Source organism: Daktulosphaira vitifoliae, unplaced genomic scaffold (genome assembly GCF_025091365.1).
Source record: "Daktulosphaira vitifoliae isolate Bord-2020 unplaced genomic scaffold, ASM2509136v1 Scaffold_2, whole genome shotgun sequence".
Classification (NCBI taxonomy): Eukaryota; Metazoa; Arthropoda; class Insecta; order Hemiptera; family Phylloxeridae; genus Daktulosphaira; species Daktulosphaira vitifoliae.
The window spans coordinates 2,444,939-2,465,912 of NW_026099573.1; the positions used below are offsets into that span (position 1 = coordinate 2,444,939).

General features: G+C 39.0%; 1 protein-coding gene and 1 long non-coding RNA gene across 3 annotated transcripts in view; both read right to left on the reverse strand.

Annotated features, from left to right (window-relative positions):
* Nucleotides 1-1,766: 1,766 nt before the first annotated feature.
* LOC126898790 (T-box transcription factor TBX20-like) overlaps nucleotides 1,767-20,974 on the reverse strand; it is a 28,214-nt gene continuing 9,006 nt past the window's right edge. The window contains exons 3-7 of one of the 2 annotated variants that reach the window (XR_007702380.1): nucleotides 13,052-13,325; nucleotides 9,246-9,395; nucleotides 8,436-8,512; nucleotides 3,118-4,134; nucleotides 1,767-2,984 (exon numbers count right to left, since the gene is read on the reverse strand). Coding sequence is in view for 1 of the 2 variants with exons in the window: in XM_050673140.1 (XP_050529097.1) it covers nucleotides 3,318-4,134; nucleotides 8,436-8,512; nucleotides 9,246-9,395; nucleotides 13,052-13,325 (1,318 nt within the window). In the remaining variant the exon portion in view is untranslated. Of the gene's footprint in view, nucleotides 4,135-8,435; nucleotides 8,513-9,245; nucleotides 9,396-13,051; nucleotides 13,326-20,974 lie in introns of both variants that reach the window. The other variant, XM_050673140.1, reaches the window with a different exon arrangement.
* On the reverse strand, nucleotides 13,958-19,100 carry LOC126898901 (uncharacterized). The gene is made up of 3 exons (XR_007702420.1): nucleotides 16,474-19,100; nucleotides 15,389-16,276; nucleotides 13,958-15,293 (listed from the first exon to the last, which is right to left on the reverse strand). It is a non-coding gene; the product is annotated as an uncharacterized LOC126898901 (long non-coding RNA).

Here is a 20,974-nt window from a genome sequence, read left to right on the forward strand (position 1 = left end):
CTAATTACCAGTGACATTATCACTGCGACGCGCCTTTCCCTACAACCTTCACTCTCCTCCGTCGGTCATAATGTCATCGTCAACCCGCGAACCTTTGCGTCCTGAGAGCGCACGTACTTCCACCGCATTGATATTCCACCGGCGACAACATGGCCGCGCCGGCATTTGTCGTCCTCCCCTCCGATGTTTCGTCGTCGCTGCCTCCCCCACCGTCTATGAATAGTAAGCGTTCAGAGGATTTTGCGATGCGAAGGGCAAAAAATGCTCATGCGCCTGTAGCGTTTACGCGTAATGAGTGTGTTTGTATACACTGACATAACTGTCTTATGTTGTTATGAGTATATCTTCAAGTACCGCGTTTTTTTTTTTTTAAGGTGAATTTATGTATTTCTCGTCTGTTTTCCGGGACAATTAATTGTTTTTTACAATACGCGCGTTTCCTTCATCGTAAATATCGATTGAACAAACCTCCTGCGCGGTCAACGGGCGTTCGGGACAAACTTAGCAGTTAGCCGCTACTCGAAATACACAAAAACACCCCACTCTTTAAAATTCTCTTATTTATCTTTACCCCTACATTTACACAAAATTAATTCAGTCTTTGTCTGCTTTAAAAGGATACACAACGATCCGACATTATTAAACACTGTCTTAGTTGTTCAAGCAGACTTTTATTACAAACAATAGTTGCAAAATAACTTATGGCTTTTTTTTAATTAAATTATTTGAATTAAAAATAAATCTTGTTAGAAAAGTTAATTCCAAGATACTTTTTAGTATATTTACTGTACTGGTGTATATTAAAACTCGAGAATCACAATTTACGGTTCTTAAGAGTTGTTTTGCACCTTATTTTATTTATTATAAATTTTTTTATTACTATTTTTTATTTTTTTATTATTATTTATCAATTTCATGCAAATTTTTAACACACGAATAAGAAACAACTTTTCGTTTCAATAGAAAAATCAAATAAAATAAGTGTTTATCGAACAACTTTGAACAGAATGAATTGCACTTTAAAATAATAAAACGCATTCAATAAAATTGCGACTTTAGCCTTTTTATTTAAAAAATAAATCATAGACAAACACAAAAATGTTCAATAACAAGAACTTTGATGGCTTTGTGATATAAAAAATCATAAATCTTCTGTATAACTTCAACAACACCGTGAAATGACCATTGATGAATGCCATTAAAATGTTGAAAAACCTTATTCATTCCATACAATTACATAAAACGCTTATAATATACTGAATGTCAGTAATTAATGAATCATGACCTCTATAAAAAAAAACTTTTCGAAATATTCGAATAAATTATAAAGAAATCTTAATTTTTGTAGCTTTCTTTTAAAAGAAGTACAATATTAAGTATCATTTAACTCAATAAAAATGAAATATTATCAAATGAATTAGCTAACCATTTTTTAATGATCATGTTAACTATTTTTATTTAAAATCTTCCAATACACCTGGTCCATCAAAAGTGCTTAAAAAAAATAAAATTTACATAATTTTTGTTTGTGTACAAATTGTTTTTAAGCAATTTTCAGATGTTCGATATATTTTTAAGCTGTTTTAACTAATACTCATAAAATAATAATATTTATTGTTCATTTTCATTGCTGTAGACTTTTTAAATTGATGGGGAGATAAATAATCTATCACTATTTTTCTGATAAATAAAAAAAAAGACGTTTAAAATCGTAAATTTTCAAATTAGTTTTTATTTATTTTTGTCTATACACTAAACGCATTTGACGTTGCGCATTATAATATAATAATAGTATTAATGATCATAATATATAACACTCGATTAAAACATACAATAATAATAATAATAATATTAAAATATACATCACACGAAATGAGGAAATGACAAAACAATAAATAATTATAATAATTTATGCAGTATAATATTGTAATATTCTACGGGAAGGAGACAGAGAAAACCTTATAGCGATTATGTCTATTAATAATTAATAGTAAAAATACATAAGGAAAAGGAGAACGTTAATTATCTAACTTTTATTTACAAACATTTTTTACACATTCGGAGACGCGATGATATTTGTATTTGTCAAATAGTATTTGACAATATTCAAATAAATAAAACGAATTTCATCTTTGGTACTTAGATTAGGTCTTTCATTAAAATTACATTTTGAACCTAAACTATGCTTTTACACTTACATCTACTTGTTCATTCTTATTTTAAGTAGTCATTGTTGTCAAATAATATATTATTAATTATTTGAATTGGAGGTTTTTATCAAAGCCGTTTTCTCGCTGAAATAACTTCTGTACAAAAAAAAACTAACAATCAATAATAATAAAACTAATAACATTATTTATAAATATATTTATATAAATATATACATGTACGTATAAATATTTACATGTACTTGGTAACTGGGCGAGAAAACATGCTTCGTAAGGATCGCAATAAGTTGACGAGGTCAAAACGCCACGAGAATATCATCAAATGTGATTTTTACTAGTTGCCGACAAATATATCAACCGGACGAAGTCGATGTCAAAACGGTATTGAATCGACATTTAGCACAAGTAAGACACGATTGTAGTCGCCAACTGTCGAAAGGGTTAGCAAAAATAAGAGGACATTATGAAAACTGTAGGAATGTGTCTGGCAATCGACGAGAGGGGGGCGGGTGGTGCTAAATCGAAAAATGACGTGTTCGCCGTGGGAATATTTCTCTGGCGTCCAATTGTATCCGCGCTCGTGACGATACACCGATTTTGAATGTTCGGATGATATGATTCGAAACGATACACTAAGGGTTTAATTATATTGCACTGAGCTTCGACTACATTGACCATTTGTACACGAACTTGGAAGGCACACAAGACCGTCTTGACCGATACGATAACCGTGTCGCATATGCACTAGACACAAATGCCATTTTGACTGCAACATTCTCGTCAACTTAGCCAGAAAAGAAAAAGGAGGGGACTTTCCTACAACACAACAGTATAAAATAGATTACAATAAAAATAATGAGATGCGATAACTTACAACTGAAAACTTAAAACAATAAGATCTATATTGCAATGATTACGGAATACAATAAAAAACATATGTTTAACCTACGTTAGACTAGATTTCCGGCGAGTAAAAAACAAAAACAAATAACACATTGAGATACCTCTACCCGGATGCGCACAACGTACAATAATAATTGTCTACAGTTTCGTGCCAAATTCTGCTGTTGTGAGGTGGTGACATTGAGCCCGAGGAAAGTGAGTAGTAAACACACGAGGAACACGACGTTGATTTTGTGATTTGTCAGCTTACGCGTCGTCCGCCACCAGAGTTTGCCGTCTGCCGTACTTGCTGGCCGTTCGGCCGTCCACGTCGGGCGACGGCAACGATTCGGCCGAAGAACTGGTGGCACCGGGCGACGGAGGTGCGGCCGCCGATGGAGGACTGTATCGGCCAATGACAGACGTGGCGTGAAGTGGATGAGAGTGCTGCAGTACGACGTGCTGGTGATGATGCGATGGGTGCACGGCTCCGGCAACAGAAGAAGGAGGCTGGAAAGCTGGAGAAGCCGTCACGTACCTGGGATACTGCGGCGGCGGCGGCCAAGAGAACACAGACGGTTGTGGTGGCGGTGGACCTCCGTGACCCGGGTGATGGTGATGATATCCGACGGCGGCGGCGGCAGCTGCGGCAGCGGCCGCGAAACGAGCCTGCGTTTGCTGAAAGTGATGTGAGCTACCGTACAAGACGAGTTGCTGCTGTTGCTGCTGTTGCTGTTGGTGATGGTGTTGTTGCTGCTGCTGCTGTTGCGAGTAATTTCCGGAAGCATTGCCGTTGTCGCATCCACCAGAAACTGCGGCGGCCGCAGCCACAGCGGCCGCCCTGTTTGCAGCGTTATTCAACATATGGAATTGAGCTCGGGCGGCGGCCGCGGCAGCCAGCATAAAGCCTGACGGTGTCGATGAACTGTTACCGTTAGCAGCTCCGCCGCCACCGTCGTGGTCCATAACCGATTGTCCGGATAGACCACCCCCGTCTTGCGGAGACCAAAACATCGGAGTTGCCGCCCGGTTCAAGAGATGTTGATTGTATTGATGTTCTAAGAACATGAGGTCAACAGGGTCTCTGTTAAATAAAAAATAATTGTATAAAAATTAGTTATAAAATATAATTAANGAGTTGCCGCCCGGTTCAAGAGATGTTGATTGTATTGATGTTCTAAGAACATGAGGTCAACAGGGTCTCTGTTAAATAAAAAAATTATTGTATAAAAATTAGTTATAAAATATAATTAAGCGGTCTGACACGATCCGCAATAGAATAACCCATTACAGCTTAAAATAGACCTGATCAAATGATATCCGTTGCTTGTTTTGTGACTGGACCAATTTATTTACTTTTATATGTATAACATTCAACCCATTGTATTTTTATGGCTCGACAATTATCTTTTATTACTGTTTTGGTTCATAAAAAGCAGTTTGTAGAAATAGCGCAACAAGTTTTGAAAACGTATAATAATCGATCCCGAGACGGCGGAGCACAAGGACTCTCGTCATCACAACGCCGTCAACTTAACCCCATACACGATCGATTTTAATCAAGTTATATTTATTGCATGATAAATATTGTATTACTGGGCATAATGTACACTCGTACTATAACGTCCTCGCACGTCACAGTGTTATGTTATGTCGTTGATGTGCACGTCCGCAATATCCGCCCGGAAGTCCATTGCCGGAACGCACATGAAGCGTCGTCGTACTTGCAGCAGATAATAAGCTGCAATACCAGCGGTATTACTATCGAGCGATAAGAAACCTTCGTTTTTTCGATACAACGGATATAACGCGATTGACACTGTGCAATTGAAAAGGATTTTATTTTTGAGACGTACTCGGATTTCGCGAACTGACGCCCAGTAACGAATTCGACAATACACGCCCCGGTCGTCATTTGTTATCCATAAGAGGATTATGTCAAGCTTAGAGTGCAAAAAACATTCGACCGGCTAACGTTTAGAGTCTCGTGTGTCAATTATTTTGTTTTACGATACACCATTTGTATACTGGCGATAGACGCGCAAAACACAATTACAATGTGTTCGAAATGGGAACTTTAAACACCTGAAAACGCGCGTCTTGTCGTATCTAAACGGTTCTATTCGCCGTACGGACTTTGAAGTGTTAATCGAACGCGCGCACACTGCCGCGCGGGTTTTTATGTAACCAAACCGGTCACGGGATCCATTAACGCGTTTTTTATTTCATCGTGAACCGACGAAGGATTGTTCGGTGGCCCCGGAGGAGCCTAAGTATTACATCGGTGTGTGTGTATATATTATGTACCTGTTTGTTGTTAATACTTATCCTGTGTGTGTGTGTGGAAAGGTGCGAAGACGTTATTATTTTTCTGGCCTATAATTTACGAGAACGTGTTAAAGACAATAATAATAATAACAGCGGCGGCGGCGGCGGTTGATGTTTTGAAAGAAGAAATTATATTAATAATAATTACAAACCGATACGTCTAGTTACTGGGCGGCGGCCAAGTGTGGAGTATCCCCCCCGGAAGAGTCGCTTTTTATCTCTCGCGCACGAAATCACCCGCTTTTATAACAACATAATATTATGCCATCAAAATATTACTTTGCCGCTCAAACGGTTCGAGTCGGCGCATTTAAAAAACAATAATTTAACCACGAAACGTGTAGAGCAACGCAGCCGTTTGTACGGGAACGTATAATACCGATAATTACACACGTGATATCAGAAACGCTTGCGATTAAACTATTAACGCACAGCCGGAGGCGGTGGCGGCGATTTTTCAAAGTGTACAATGGTAATATTATGAGCGTAATTACACACCGTATCATTAGAATTTTTTATGCCGCCGCCGCCGTCGTCGACATCGATACGGCTGACCAGCGCGTCCAAGATTATTGTGCGTATCACATAAATCGTTGTAATATTCTAATGTACACTCTGCGCGTTAACAAAATATGCTGTTAATCGCAAATAGGTTACTTTACCCGAACGCGTTCGGAGCCCGCGCGAAAATTATTCACGGCAGAGGATGCGGAAAAATTGTGCACCGCAACAACCGACGGTCGTTAATATTATTATTTCGCTGGTGTTGTGTATTTATAAAAATAAAAAATCTGTCGCGTTTCGCGTGACCGATTCCAGTGCGAAACGAATTGGAGACGTACACTCGGCCGGCTGCCGCTCGTCAAATTTCACAATACTAAACAGTTTACATTAGTTATTACGATGAAATTGCACACAGCGCACACTTCATTCATACACTCGGCTAAGCTTACAGCCGTTTTAAGGTCTACGGTGTAATTTGCCGGTCAACGATCGAGTCCAGAACAAGAAGTGTTTGTTTATTTACAGAAATACACACACGTGGTACTCTGCACATAAACGATCGGAAACGGACCAGAGGAAACTTGGTTGTTAGATTAATGTTCCGGACGAGAGTAGTTTTAGCAAATCTGTTTTACCAAAGATCAATATGTAAATTACCAAAGACGATTATACAACTATTTCCAGTGTTCTCATACGATACACTCTTATTCGGTTGTTGATTACGACGGCCGGGGAGTGTTTACCTCCCCGTTCTCTTCGTAATCCGACAGTGATCGTACGGACGAGCAGAAGACCATTGAGGATGATGAATAATGATTTTTTACCGGTCGTCGTTTCTCAATCGCCGTCTCGATCGTTCATTCAAAAAAAAAACATATTAGATAAATTATGGCGATCAACAACATTACTCTAACCCAACTCCGATCACCGAATACCGTTTCATAACTCTGTAATATTTAATCAAGACGAATTTAAAAGTGAATTTTTAAGTATTTTTTTCCACCCATCATCTTTAATGGAAAAACTCGTACCTAAAAACGCGTTACTTGAGCTACTGATTAATACATAAAATTAATGTCATTGACTGATGGAAATTATATTGAAAAACTAACAAAAGTATTCTTCAAGTAGGAAAAATTGAAACACTGCTAATAATAAGCCTCGATGCCAATGTATGAAATGGAGTTAAAAAGATTAATTACTAAGTCAATTTATGTATTTGTATTAGCAGTTGAAATTATTGAAAGGTCGTAGAGTGTTGCGCATTATGTATAAGAATTGATTATTAAAGTGCTTTTCTGATAAAAACAAAACATAAGAATATCACAGTCATAAAATATGCATTCTCTATAACTTGGTTTTTTAGTTATTGCTTTTATTTGTAGTAGACGCTAACCTCAACCTACTCGTATGACAAATACCATTTGTGTCCAAAACGATTATTTCTATAATTTAAAATAGCTAAAAAATAGTAACAATGTGCGAGCCATCGATTAAATTTCTGCTATTGCGGTCATTGCACACTTGTTTTACACATAATTACGGCGTTTCAATAAAATAATACAATAACAACAATATAATCAACTGGGAAAACTAGCACATTGTAGTACCTTTATCATTTTACGACAAATAAGCGTAGAAATGCCACACGATAACCAAAAGCTTAGCACGCAATGTGGTCGGCATTCGTCGTACACACGCCTGGGTCGATAATGACGTTACGAATAAACGGACTAACGGCAGTTAACAACCGGTGTAATAAAAATAAAAAAATAATGAAAAACATCAATATAAAATAATAATATTTTCATACAATACACATTGTGCTCGTACAATGGGTACATAATATTGTTATGTGCATTGTACTTGCAAAACATTGTGACCGGCGTACCTACGAAAACATATCCCAAGGTAACAAAAAGCGATAGGGTAAAAGGCAACACGTTTCGACGACCACTACGGACAGTGGGAGGGGGTGGACATGGCGAGTTCATAGGATATCGCGTGTGAAACTCATTGGCGGTCGGGCCCTGTAATTTCGACTGCACCGCTCGCTCGGTAGTGTGTAAATTTTCCCCAACAACGTGTCAAAATGATAGGTTTAGGGGCGGGCGTGCACGTTACTCGTAGCGGCCACTTTTGCCGTATATTTATGTACACTGGTGTGCATGTCGTACACAAGCGCACACGGGTATATTTATCGTTGTTAAGCTCACTCGTTCTTTTTTTTACGACGCGTTATAATGTTATAGCCGCAGCAATTTCCACGGAACCCTACGCGGGGACGGTAATGGTGTTGGCGCGGGAGGTGCCGGCCGAAAGCTCAAATAAAAAATAGCCGGTCACTTTGCAACGGCCAAAACGATTACGCGTTAACCGCAAGAGCTCGGCAAAATAAAAACAGATCTAATATAAAGTTAAACCTTTTTCTTTTTTTCAATTGTGTTGAGCACAGAGAGACTGTTTAGTATGTAAAATCAACAGCCGGCGAAAAAACAGCAACGGATACCACGATTTTGGTCATGACACGACTAAAGAGTGAAAATAAATTACCTTTCCAACTCGCCCAGTCGACTAGAGTCACGAAATCCTTTTGCGAACGGGTTGCTGTCGATTTTCAACTTGGTTATCTATAAATAAAAAACAAAACCTCTTTAGTATCAAAAAAACCTTAAAGTTTTTTTCGCGCATCTCCGAGAGTAAATGTCAACTGGTACTTAAAATAGGCGTGTCGCGATGCACAAAAAGGCATACCGTTTCCCGACGAGAGCGAACACACGAGATGTAAAGACACATCGGATTTTACCGATCACTTCTTGGAAATATCAAATAACCCAACCTAACCTTCAAGACAAGCTTGTTATGTATACACGAAATCCGTCGACGTCGCATGTAAAACACGCATCTCACACCAGCTCGGTCATGTTTTTTTCTCGAATTCGAGGGAGGCCATCATTTTTATAGCTCTTCTCTTTCTTGCGCGCACCTGATTAGTAATCAGTGATCATCGGTCGGTAGCCACCGGTGATTTGTTCGTCTCTCTATCTATCTCTCTCTCTCTCTCTTACTGAGCAGTACTTTACGACCGGGTAACACCACTACAACGGGTGCACTGTGTCTTCACGCTGTCTCTCGATTCTGCTTCACACCGTCCGCTTACGGATCCTCAAACACGGCTAATGTTTTATTGTTATTACTGTATGTCGTGTGGAACTGTTGCCGTCGATAAGATTGCCCGACACGTCAACGAGTACGTTACGCAAACGCGCGTGTTTTTTTAATTTACCGCGTTAACGTAGACACTAAACGGGCCAGTAGCAATGCGCCCAACATTCTACACGGTATTAGGCATAAAGTACTCACCAGTTGATTTTGATAAGCCGTCACGGCAGTGAACACCGTCTCTGGGAACACGAAAGACCGGTACTTTTCCGCGTCCAGGTCGGTAACCATTCCACGCCACTTGACTAAGTGTATCCTGGGCTGATACCGGTGCATAGAGTTCAATATGATCTGAAAGACAAAAGAATAACAGTTACTTACTATGCGATTGTTAAAAATGGCAATATTTGTATTCATATTTGATTGCGGTTAAGTTGCATGCCACACACGAACAGGTGGCCTACACTGACAAAAAAAAAACCTTAGTAAAATGGACAAATTTACTGTTATTACACGACCGGCAAAATAATTTTTTGTTGGTTGAACGAACATTTTCGTCAGTACAATAAAACATTTATCAACCAAACAAATTTGATTTGTTCGAGTAACAATAATGTGATCGTCATAAAAAAATTGTCGGCCGCGTTATTTTTTCAGTGTACTACAGCAATCGCAGTTGGTACCAAAAGTGCTGCATAGAATGGTTGGCACATGGAATTTTTACTATAATACAACTCTGTTACTTGTAACAGAGTGTTTAAGGTCCGAGAAAAAAAACTGTTTTGCCGGAGCAACGAGGTAAACGGATGGTCACCGCATACTTAACGATTACACAGGCGTTAAGTAGAGTGAAGAATAATTAAGGCTCACCAAAACGTGCGTTATAAGGTTTCAATAGGAACGAGCGCGGGTACGACAGTCAATTGTCACCGGTATCATAACGATTTCCTTGTGCCCGCACTTACGCCCCCGCCTTCTAATTATCAGGTGTCGAACAAAAGGTGGTTTCCGCGCCCCAGCGATGATAATAATTACAACGACCTCTCTGTCGACTCGACTACAATTCGACTTGTTTTTTACACTACACCGACACTGTTTCTAACGACGGGAACGGCAACCGAACAACGTGATGTGGTAACACACCGTTCTCCTACCTTTCTTTCGACCCGTTCTGCTGGTTGCGAATTTTTTTCCCGAACCCGGTCGTAAAACTAAAACTATACCTGGACGCAACGTTCGATACCCCGTTCGGTTTAGGCGATTAAAATATAAACGTCAACAAAAAAAAACACCATGTGCACACAATTTTTTACGGCGTAGCAATCGTTTCTCTAAACGTCGTGACAAACGCGCCACCGGATCAAATTTTAATTAAATACATCAAGCTCTAAGGTTATTCACTATACATATATGTCAACTACACAGAATCGTTTGTTTTTGGGACTAATCAACGAAAACGATATTAATATAATCCAAAACACATAGAAATCAATTATATGAGTTTATGTTATAAAAATAATTTTTAAGTTCGTCAAAATTTAAGGTTATCTTCACAAAACTATACATAAATTTACATTATTGGTTTCCTAAGGAGTCATTTTTTTCACGTAAACAGACTAGACGGAACGTGTTTCATTGTCTTGTGGTTATTTCGACTTACTTAAGTTTCTAATACGGTTGATTTTGTTTATTTTCAACAGGAAGGTTGCCCGAGAAACTGACGAAAACGGAGTGGATGCATTTGCAAGTTGTTTTGAAAGGTTTCGTTGGCTTTTCTCGGACAACGAAAAACTACTACTTTTCTACCGCATTACGATAATTATAACACAATAACAATCAAACAGTTCACGAGTAAATTTGTTGAACGTCACATAATGTTGCTGCTGGTCCGAAGACCCGAGTGTCCGGCAACCACAGGGGGGCAAAGCAGCATTCCAAGACGGGCGTGCGCCGGAGCTGTTGTTGACCACGTTGGGACGATGATGACGACGATAATAATAATAATAACAACAACGAATAGGTGCTGGCGTTTTATTACAGTAAAACCGCGATGACGGGGAGGCGGGGGAAGCTGTGAGGTGGTCAAAATCCTAGTGCCGTAGCAGTCCACACACACGGTTACTTTGATATTTATGTTTTAATAAAAAAACACGAATTATTATAATAAAATTATGTGTACACACACAAAGCGTAGTCGGATAATAAATAGCGTACAGACGGTACACGCATACTCGTTCATAATGGGCGTCGTACGACAACAGCTTTCACACTACACAAATATTTCGGCCATAACGATTCTCGGCCAATTAACATGACAAAAGACGTTTATATACGTACATGTAAACCGCGCGCCTTGTGTCCGACGATCAGGTGCTGCCATAAAGAGCCCACTGTCACTGCGAACAACAAGCAGCATGTGTGTTGTGTGTGTGTGTGTGTGTAAGAGATTCTGGGCAATAACAATCGTAGAAAATACAATAAATGAGAAGAACGTTTTTTGAAAACGTTCGTACGTCTGTATAAACCAACATCGATAATTCGGTTGGGTTTCGTCGTTTGGCAGCCAGTAATATTTTTAATGCTCTTATAATTTTTTCGAGAAGCCTCGAAAAACATGTCATAACCGACGTTTCATGTGTCGAAAACAAAAAAGAACCAGTGTAATCCGATCGGTCGGACGAGGCCTTAAAAATTATTAAATAATAACACACATTTGTGAGAGGGACGTTCGCGAAGGTATCGGCCGAAGGAGAGAAGAAGGAAACCTGCAGATCATTACCTAGCTCGGTGTAATAATAATAACGCGGTTAACACCTTTAACACGGCCACCGTATAGTGTCGTGTCGTAGACAACAGGATATTGCCGACAGTGAAAAACAGACAGTTTAGCTGTTGTTCATAATTACGTTACAAACGAGAGACCGTAATCCCGATAGCCATCGAGGAGATAAAAAAAAGTACTTTCCACCGGTATTTTTTTTTTAATTAACGTAATCGTTTACAGCTAAACCCTTCGCTTTAGTGCGCTTTTGCGGTCCGTCCAACGTCTCGCGATCGCCTGACCACCCCACCTGACCCGATCAAATACGAAAACACCGATGTGAGCTCGTACTACAGCGTAAAGAGAAATAAAATTCTGTTAATCAACATCTCTTAGTCATTCGCAATATCCGACGGCGATGACGTCGTTCGTCGGTATTGAAATTTTTTCATGCTACGGGCGAAGACAAACACACATGCGATGTGTGTCGGGTGACAAAACGGTGCCGAACGAACTTTAGAGTCGGTAGAACTTGTCTGTCATCTTCGCGTTGCCTTCACATCCGACCGCCGTTTTTTTGAAGTGTGTGTATTTATACATAATAGCAAACACTAAATGCGTACAATCGACGGTGTACAATTGCAGGCCGCGTACACTTGCCGGGTGTATTGTATTACTACGCTGACGTACCACCGAGGTGACGTCGGTCGGGCGATGACAAACACGGTAAAAAAAGGTTTGGGATGTAAAAAAGTCAAGTAATTTGACGAAGCCCAGCGTCAACGTTTGGCAAACTGACACGAAAGTGACATTTTTTCGTGCGGTTTTCGGTACAATGCAGATAATAATTCACCGCGTTAAACACGACTGGGCAACGCGTAAAAAACATACGCGTTTAATAACAACCGGTTGAAAAAGTTCCATTGGGTAAGAAGGCGTATGTAATAAAATGCGCACACATGTTTCGAATTAGTCGTTAGGTAAACGTGTATAATCACACGAGATTACCTGTTGGATTAGGCTAATACGACCGCGGCGGCACTTTCTTTTCACATGACCGTTTACGATTTGGGGCACGGCGAAGAACTGTTGTTTTATTTTTATTGTAACCGTTATTGTTTTTACGTGGCACCCTACAAATGCAGCTGCGCTCGCCATACAAGACGAGGTACGCACAATTTAATTACACGTGTCGCAATTATCGTTAATAAATACATTTTTATGACGTCACAAAATAACCACTCACTTGGCCGCTAATGTCCATCTCGTTGTTGGTCAGCTTGACCTTTTCGAACGACACGAACGTCTTGTGCAGCTGATCTCCGGTAAACGGCGAGTCGGGATGTGTGTACAGCCTGTGCGGTGCCGGCGGGTCCGCTTTGCCGGCCACCAACCAAGAAGACTTGTGATACGCGTACCGGTACCGCTTATTGTCCACCGGCACGATGTCTATCAGCACGGCGTACTTTTGATTGGGGTCCAACTTCCGGAAGCACACCCGCAGCGTGGGGAACATTCGCCTGAAAAAAAAAACAAAAAAAAAATGTCAGTTAAAAACGACTTTTAATATGTAAATAACCACCGTATCTGTTATAGATTATCGGAAGTCAGGTTCAGAAATTAAGTCATTCGTTTAAATGTCTACTGTAACGTCGTCGTGTAATTGAGTTAAACATTTAATATTAAAACGTCTAGGTTTATTGAAATTGCATAATTTTAGTCATTTTTTTTTTTTTTATTATCGCAACATCTTTCGTTTAAAATATTGTAACCTCATTTTCGTGCCCTGCGAGAAAATGTTATTCAACAGCGTTGAATAACTAACAATTCAATGTACGGCCAAACAGTTCGGTTAAAGCGATTGGCGATAGGCGGCTCGAGTTTGCTAAAAAAGTTCTACTTTCCGCACTTGTAATCGGTGCCACGAGTTGCTATCGTAAACCGTATTCATTTTTCCGTTGGGCTGCCATCACATAGTCGTTCGCTATTGGTGGTAATCCAATGTAAAACGTAATGGGGTAAAGAGTAACTCGATAAATACTGTCACCCCAAACCGGTTGTCGACCGGTCTGTGTTGGAAGCTCGTTAAAATCTAAGATTTCGCAATGTCGACATTTTTTTTTTTTAATGAATTAAATGTTGTTTTATTTATTTTAGAAGTCACTTGTTGACCCAAGTAATTATTTTCACAACAGTAGATCGTATCGTAAAAAAGCGTAGCTGTTGTCTCAAGGTTTTAAACAGCTACCGTCCCTCTAGTTCCAACGAAAATGTATAACCGAACGAGTAAGCAAACACGAGAAATATTTTCTACGCGATAAATACAATTTAATTTAAGAGAAAAAAAACGTTTTTCTTAAATTAAATTGTATTAAGTATGTGATAAATAACTCTTGCGTTATAAGGCCGCATTGAATTTTGCGTCAAGGGCAAACGAATGGAGTAATATTTGCATAAATTATTATGTAATGATTTAATGGTAGAAAAGTTACACGCGACCAATAATATGGTAAATATTTGAAAATAAATACGCTACTAACGAGTAGACCAGCAAAACGACAACCGACACATAAATATGCCGAATGCGGTTTTTTTTTTCCAAATTGTCCGAAAATAATTACTAAAAATACACGGTACTATAGTTACGCACTAACATTTCAAATTAGCATTTATGTATGCAAATTACTCGATTTCGATACATTTAAAATTTGTTCATTGTTCACAGCTCGATTGATTTAGAAATTGTTAACTGCCTGTTGAACTCTATTCGATTGAATTATACGTATAAAAAAAGACTAATTTAATGGCACCCCAACAAGTCGACGGCTCTACAAAGCGCAGTGTCTCGGATGATGACTTGCCAGTGAATCCGCAACGGTACACGCCCAAGTCATGTACACACTTGCACGCCATTGGACGTGTAATTTATTTTTTTAATTAATTCGTTATTATGGGTGTACGTCGAATGCGGCCGACTTACGAGCAACGTTTTATAGTTCGTTATAGTTTTAATTAACTAAAAACAACACAAGGGTCATGCGGTTTGATAATAACGTGCACACAATATTTTACTGTGCTTACTTTTTGTCGCCCCAACTTGGCGACGGCAATAGTTAAACGTGTACGATTATTGCATTTGTAAACTGAAAAATCGCGATAATTTCGCACGCTATAAAAATGAGAAAATTAATCCTTTTTTTTTAATTGCATGTCGTGAAAAAAAAAATACCGTAAACAATACTAATGCGCGCGCGTTCACGTGAATTTCATTAGAAACTAATTAAACGTAAATTAACTAAAATCGTTTTATCTGATTCGGGCGACTGACCAATATTCGTTTCGGCGATTCACTCACAGTAGTTGACACAGTAGTTCATACACGTTTAATTAGTATTAATGTTCTTTGCAAATGATGCAAACCAAACTGGCCGTCTCTTCGGGGATTGTTATGGTCAGGTCGATTCGGAAAGGCTTGAGACGATTGCACTCTGCAAAAACTATTGTATTGTAGGTGGAGCGCAACGACGACCCAAAGGTCGACATTGTCATATCATTTATAGTTTATAACACAATATAAACATACCGAGTGTGACTCGACCGAACGGGACCGTTCCCAGCGGTAAAACAGCGGTCTGTCTCGCGACATGGACAAAAAACGTCTGACGGATCGGTCGAGTTGGAATTTCTGAAAAAAATCGGTTGACATTTCTGTTCACTGTTTGCCGATGGCAGGCCAACTGTGTCGTACAAGCCTTCCAAGACCTCATGCTGCGCTAGGACAGTTCTTCTCTGGACGCGTCTACCTTTCCGTCCTCCGCCTTCTGGGTCTCGCATGACACACACACACACGAGCTAACAATTATTTATTTATTACTTAAATAGTGTGCGCGCATATAAGCGTTATTATCAACATGGTCATCATCGTCATTATACTTTATGTGTTTACCATTCGTATAAACGATTTAATTTACGACGACGAAAAAATTAGCGGTCTCTCGATTTTCAACTTGTCTGCCGTCGTTACATTTGCTAGGGTTTAATAAACTCTAGTGAAGTACAAGATGTGCTATAAAATAAAATGGGTCGAACAACACGAAACACATTTGTCCGTAGGAGCCATTCGGATGTAATTTAGGCGAATGGATTTAGGGCGCTTTGCGTCAAACACCACAGTCTGGTACAATCTCAGCTCGAGAGTGGAAATCTCCGGTTGTCGAATGCCACGACCGTTTTCAATCGTCAACCGTCAGATGGAAATCTAAATCGATCCGTCAACGGTTTTCCGGTAATCCGGACGTTATGGCTTTTCCGACGAGACGCGACCGAGTTGGAATCCGCGTGAAGTAACATCAAGTTCACAACGGTCTCAAAGGTCGTTGTAATGAATCGTTGGTTAAACAATTTACCGGGTGACAATATTTGTAAAAGGTTTGGTCGTTGCAAAACGGACACCGCCGAGTGAACAATTGACCTTTTGCNTTTCCGGTAATCCGGACGTTATGGCTTTTCCGACGAGACGCGACCGAGTTGGAATCCGCGTGAAGTAACATCAAGTTCACAACCGTCTCAAAGGTCGTTGTAATGAAGCGTTGGTTAAACAATTTACCGGGTGACAATATTTGTAAAAGGTTTGGTCGTTGCAAAACGGACACCGAGTGAACAATTGACCTTTTGTGAATCCACTGAATATTGTATAGTCCGAAATGTCGCATAAACGATAAACAAAAAACTCCAACGGCAGTAACAGCAAAGTAATAACGCCGATTGCGTTCTCGATGAGTCCGGCGCGTCTTCACAAAACGGGAAGTCGTAAATAAACAACGTTAATAACAACAATCGAGACGATAGCGAGTATTTGTAACGAGCAAAGTGTATTTTCATAAAAAATTATAATCAAACTGGCGATACGAAACCGCGTGTCTTGTCGTCGTATATTAATAACGTGCACGTGAAATGAAATAAAATAAATAACGACTTCAACGGATAATTACGAAATTACTATTACCGCGCGCGCGTCAACCGGCTGCTAGAACCGCGATGTTGTTTTCGTTATTGACAGCGTTAAAAAACCTACTTCGTACATTTTTTCGGTAGGCGAATAGACCAAGGCGAAGTCGGGTAATTTTTTATTTATTTTTATAGTCTCTTACAAGCGACATACGTTCGACGATGACGATTATAATATTTTAACGGCGTCTCTTCTTTATGCATCCGGTGCTGACCGAAACAACACACTCAGTATTATCGTTACGGAGACAAGGGGCACTTCGATTTGTTTTCTTTTTTTATTTATTCCATTATTTATTTATTATTATTGACGAGGCGTGTAAAGGATACACGCGGTTTTACGGCAGCGGCAACTGCGTTAATCGATTATCGTCAGCGGGTTGTCTCCGCACGAGTAGAGAGTTTACACGTCATAAAATTAATCATTACACAGAGAGAGATGTACGGAGAGAATTTTTTTTATCGTTGATGTGTTAACAATTTTCTGTATTACGTCCCCCGTACAAAACCTACGCAAGTTAATTTTGAGTTAAACTGGTGATTTTTTTCAAGGGAAAACAAATCGAAACACCAGTCGGATAAAAGTAATTAGTCTTTGCATCGACTGTGCCCATCTCTTAAATTCAACGAGTAAGCGATAAAATGTCAACTGGAATATAAAAATGTATAACTTTACACAAGCCCTTATTTTGAATAATAATCACAATTGAATTCACAGTGCCTCCATATTAGACACCCTCCTATGCAGCTAAATATATGTGTTGTAATATACGTGTACATGTTCATTGGAAACACATTGGTGTGTGTGTGTTTATTTAATATTATATTCACATTAAGTAAACACTGGCACACAACACGCAGCCTACTCTGCCATCGATCGCTGCCACCGCCTCCCTTTCTGCACTCCGAACCCCTTTGCCGGGGCCGTCAGCACCAGTTCAGACCACGCCCTCTTCTCCAGAAGCATAGGCAGTCCGCTGTCGCCTTAATGACAATACGATTCTGTTCTGATCGGCAACACTACCGCACAAGTACAACGGTTTGTCGTTCTACCACCTTATTAACAACGCACACGTGTGTATGTATATTCGTACGACCAACTCTATTTATAGACATGTCCGTGTGAACCGTACACAATTAAGAGCTTGTAATGTTCGAGATTTCAATAACAACATTGTACGGCCGAAACCCGCAAAATCAACACCAACGTTTTTCGACTTCAATAACCGTCTTTTTTAAATAGAAATTTTATACGCTCAACACTACGGTAATTTCGAGTACTGCAACTGGAAATACCGTGAGATTTTAAAACAGAAATTATTTATCCGGTTTTCTACCCAACAGTGAGGTGTTCAAAGCTAGTACGCGTATTCTATGGGACTATGTGTTGTTATAGATATTACTGTGCAGCAGAACGGACCCCAGACAGGCGCGACGATAGAGCGCAGTAGTCTCATTTCTCGGCACTTCTCCTCGTTTCACTCTTTCCAACCCTCCCCTCTTCGTCATCTTCTCGCGGTCGTTTTCGGCCGGATGCGAGTCTAGATAGAGATTTTCGCACTCCAGTTGCCCCCCGTACATGTTAATAAAGTACTCGCAGCCCGGCCCACCCATTACAACATAACAGCGACAACGACAACCCGGCGTCTTCCCCTTTTTCGCGTCGACCCAGCGATTACAGATAACATAATTTTAGAGGCGTTTCCGAGCTCCCCGTTATAAACACAGTGTTCCGAAAATAGAACCGTAACTGCACTCGCCGGAATAGTTTTATTTACGTTCTCACTTAGCACGCCTTGTTCAAAAAGGAAAACTAACAAAATCATTTTTTTTGCGCCTCCGGCTAAACCTACGACGTGCCTTCTCCAAACAGTTCTGCACATCTACACCGTTCGGACGAAGGAAAACCTCATTGTACAACGGCGCCGTACACCTAGTTCTGCTCGCGTAAAGTGTTAAGTCGACATTTTTTACGCTGTGTTCCTAATATCTAACTATTGTAACTCAATGGAGCGCGCGCATCATTCTTGTTCAGTCAGTGGTTATTGCAATAGCTCTATATGATAACGGCAGGTCCGCAATTATACACCCGACTATATAATAACGTACAGGTATTGGGTAACCGGATGTCATGAACCGGCGCAAATAAACTGGGACGAAAAAAAAACTAACTATTGTAAATGGATGCAAACAATCGGCAGTTCATTCGTACTAATAACACACGAATGTTTGTGTGTACACCTTATTCGTGTGAAAAAAAAATAATAATAAAAAATCTACATGCCAGTGTACGCNCTTATTCGTGTGAAAAAAAAATAATAATAAAAAATCTACATGCCAGTCGTAAAATGATTTTTATTACTCGGCGCGACCTCGACTAGACGAATTTCTTGTACGAGACTGTGTAAGAATATCGGCAATTAATTACGAATGCTTTGAGTTGCAAGTCGTGCCGACAGTATTAGTCAAGTAATAGTTTAATTATTAGTTTTGAGCGAGTGAACACGTCGTACCGAAAAGGTTTGCGCAGAGACAAAACCGAATTTAAAAACGATAATTGTTATCAACGAATGGTTTGTAAAAACTAGCCATTGACGGTGTGCTTATCGATTATCGTACAAAAACATTTAACGACCGTTATTCACACAATCAATTATCGTAATGAGTGAGTTTAGCGGTACTCGAGTCCAGATTTTTATTGATGTGTTCTGCGTAAGTTGCTTTTTGGCTATACAAAAGTATGTGCGCCGATTGTATTCGTGTACAGGTTACTTGAGCACTTTGATTCTAAAGCGCGCACGTAAAAAATGGCAACCTTATCGTACCCGTCACCATACAGTATGTACATAATATGCGTACGCCAACCCTTTCGATTCGATCGAAATCCAACGGTACTCTGTGTATGCGCAGACCGGAATGGTGACGACAACCGCTGTGTAGCGCACTCCTTTAATTTATTTTTAAACTTATAAAATATTAATGATATTTTACCAACTCGTGAACATAATAAATGTATAAAAATTGTGTAGATATTACTAATGATGTTTAAATATGTTATTTTTTAATAACTTTACAACATGTTTATTTTTCAAAAATAACATTAATAATCTTGCAAATATTTTTTTTGGCTTTGTTGGGTAATATTTATCTCTCGATTATTAAGTGGTCAAATACTTGGCCTCTGATATAGACGATATCCACTTTATTTTTTTTTAATAGCGACATACATATTTTCTAGTTTATGTACAATTTTTTAATTAAGAAAATGGTTGGCGATAACCAAAAGTATTTCGGAATTTATTAGGATTGTCATACCCAAGACAGTGGACCGTTCTGGTCGAGAAATGTCTAATGATAAAAATATTCACTCCCAATCAACACTAGAGCGATAAATTGAAAACTATATAACAAATTATAAACAAATTCATTGATTATATTTAACTCTATAGACAGATATTTGAAAAAACGAATACTGAAATCAATCAGTAGTTAGTTAGAGTGAAAAATTCAAATAACCCGATAAACAATCTTAAAGTGTCATAGATGTATTATACAGTAGATATACTGCTCGAGGAAATGAGACTCCGTAAACTGTAAGATCAAAGACTTTTACACACAAATATTCAAATAGATGCGTTCTCTGGTGTTCCGCCATATTGTATTAAGCAAACTGGAAACGTGGCAGTGATAAGGCTGTGTAATTAAAAGGGACAAAGTGTTTAATTCGTTGTTAACTCTTATTTGCAACGTTGCCAGTTTGTTTATGAACTTATCTTTTATTCCGTCGCTTTAACTACCTACTCGATTGACTTCAGTATTGATTTTCTCAAAAATCATCTGTCAAATAAAAACAATCAATAAACGTATAACCGTTTTCGAAATATTTTTTTCCATTTACTGTAAAAGGTCGTTTTAATTTGTCGCTCAAATAAAATAACATTATTTCTCTTAATAGATCATCCGGGTGGTTTTATTTTTCTATTTATCACTTATTAGTATTGTCAATAGATTTAATTTATCAAACATATGCTATTTATTATGTCGCTTTAGTCAATTTTTCTTATATATCATTCAAACATCATATTTATTACATTGTTGTTGAATTTTTTTTTTGTTTTGTAAAAATTGTTATTATGTTTGTGTGGCAGTTAAACATTTCCAC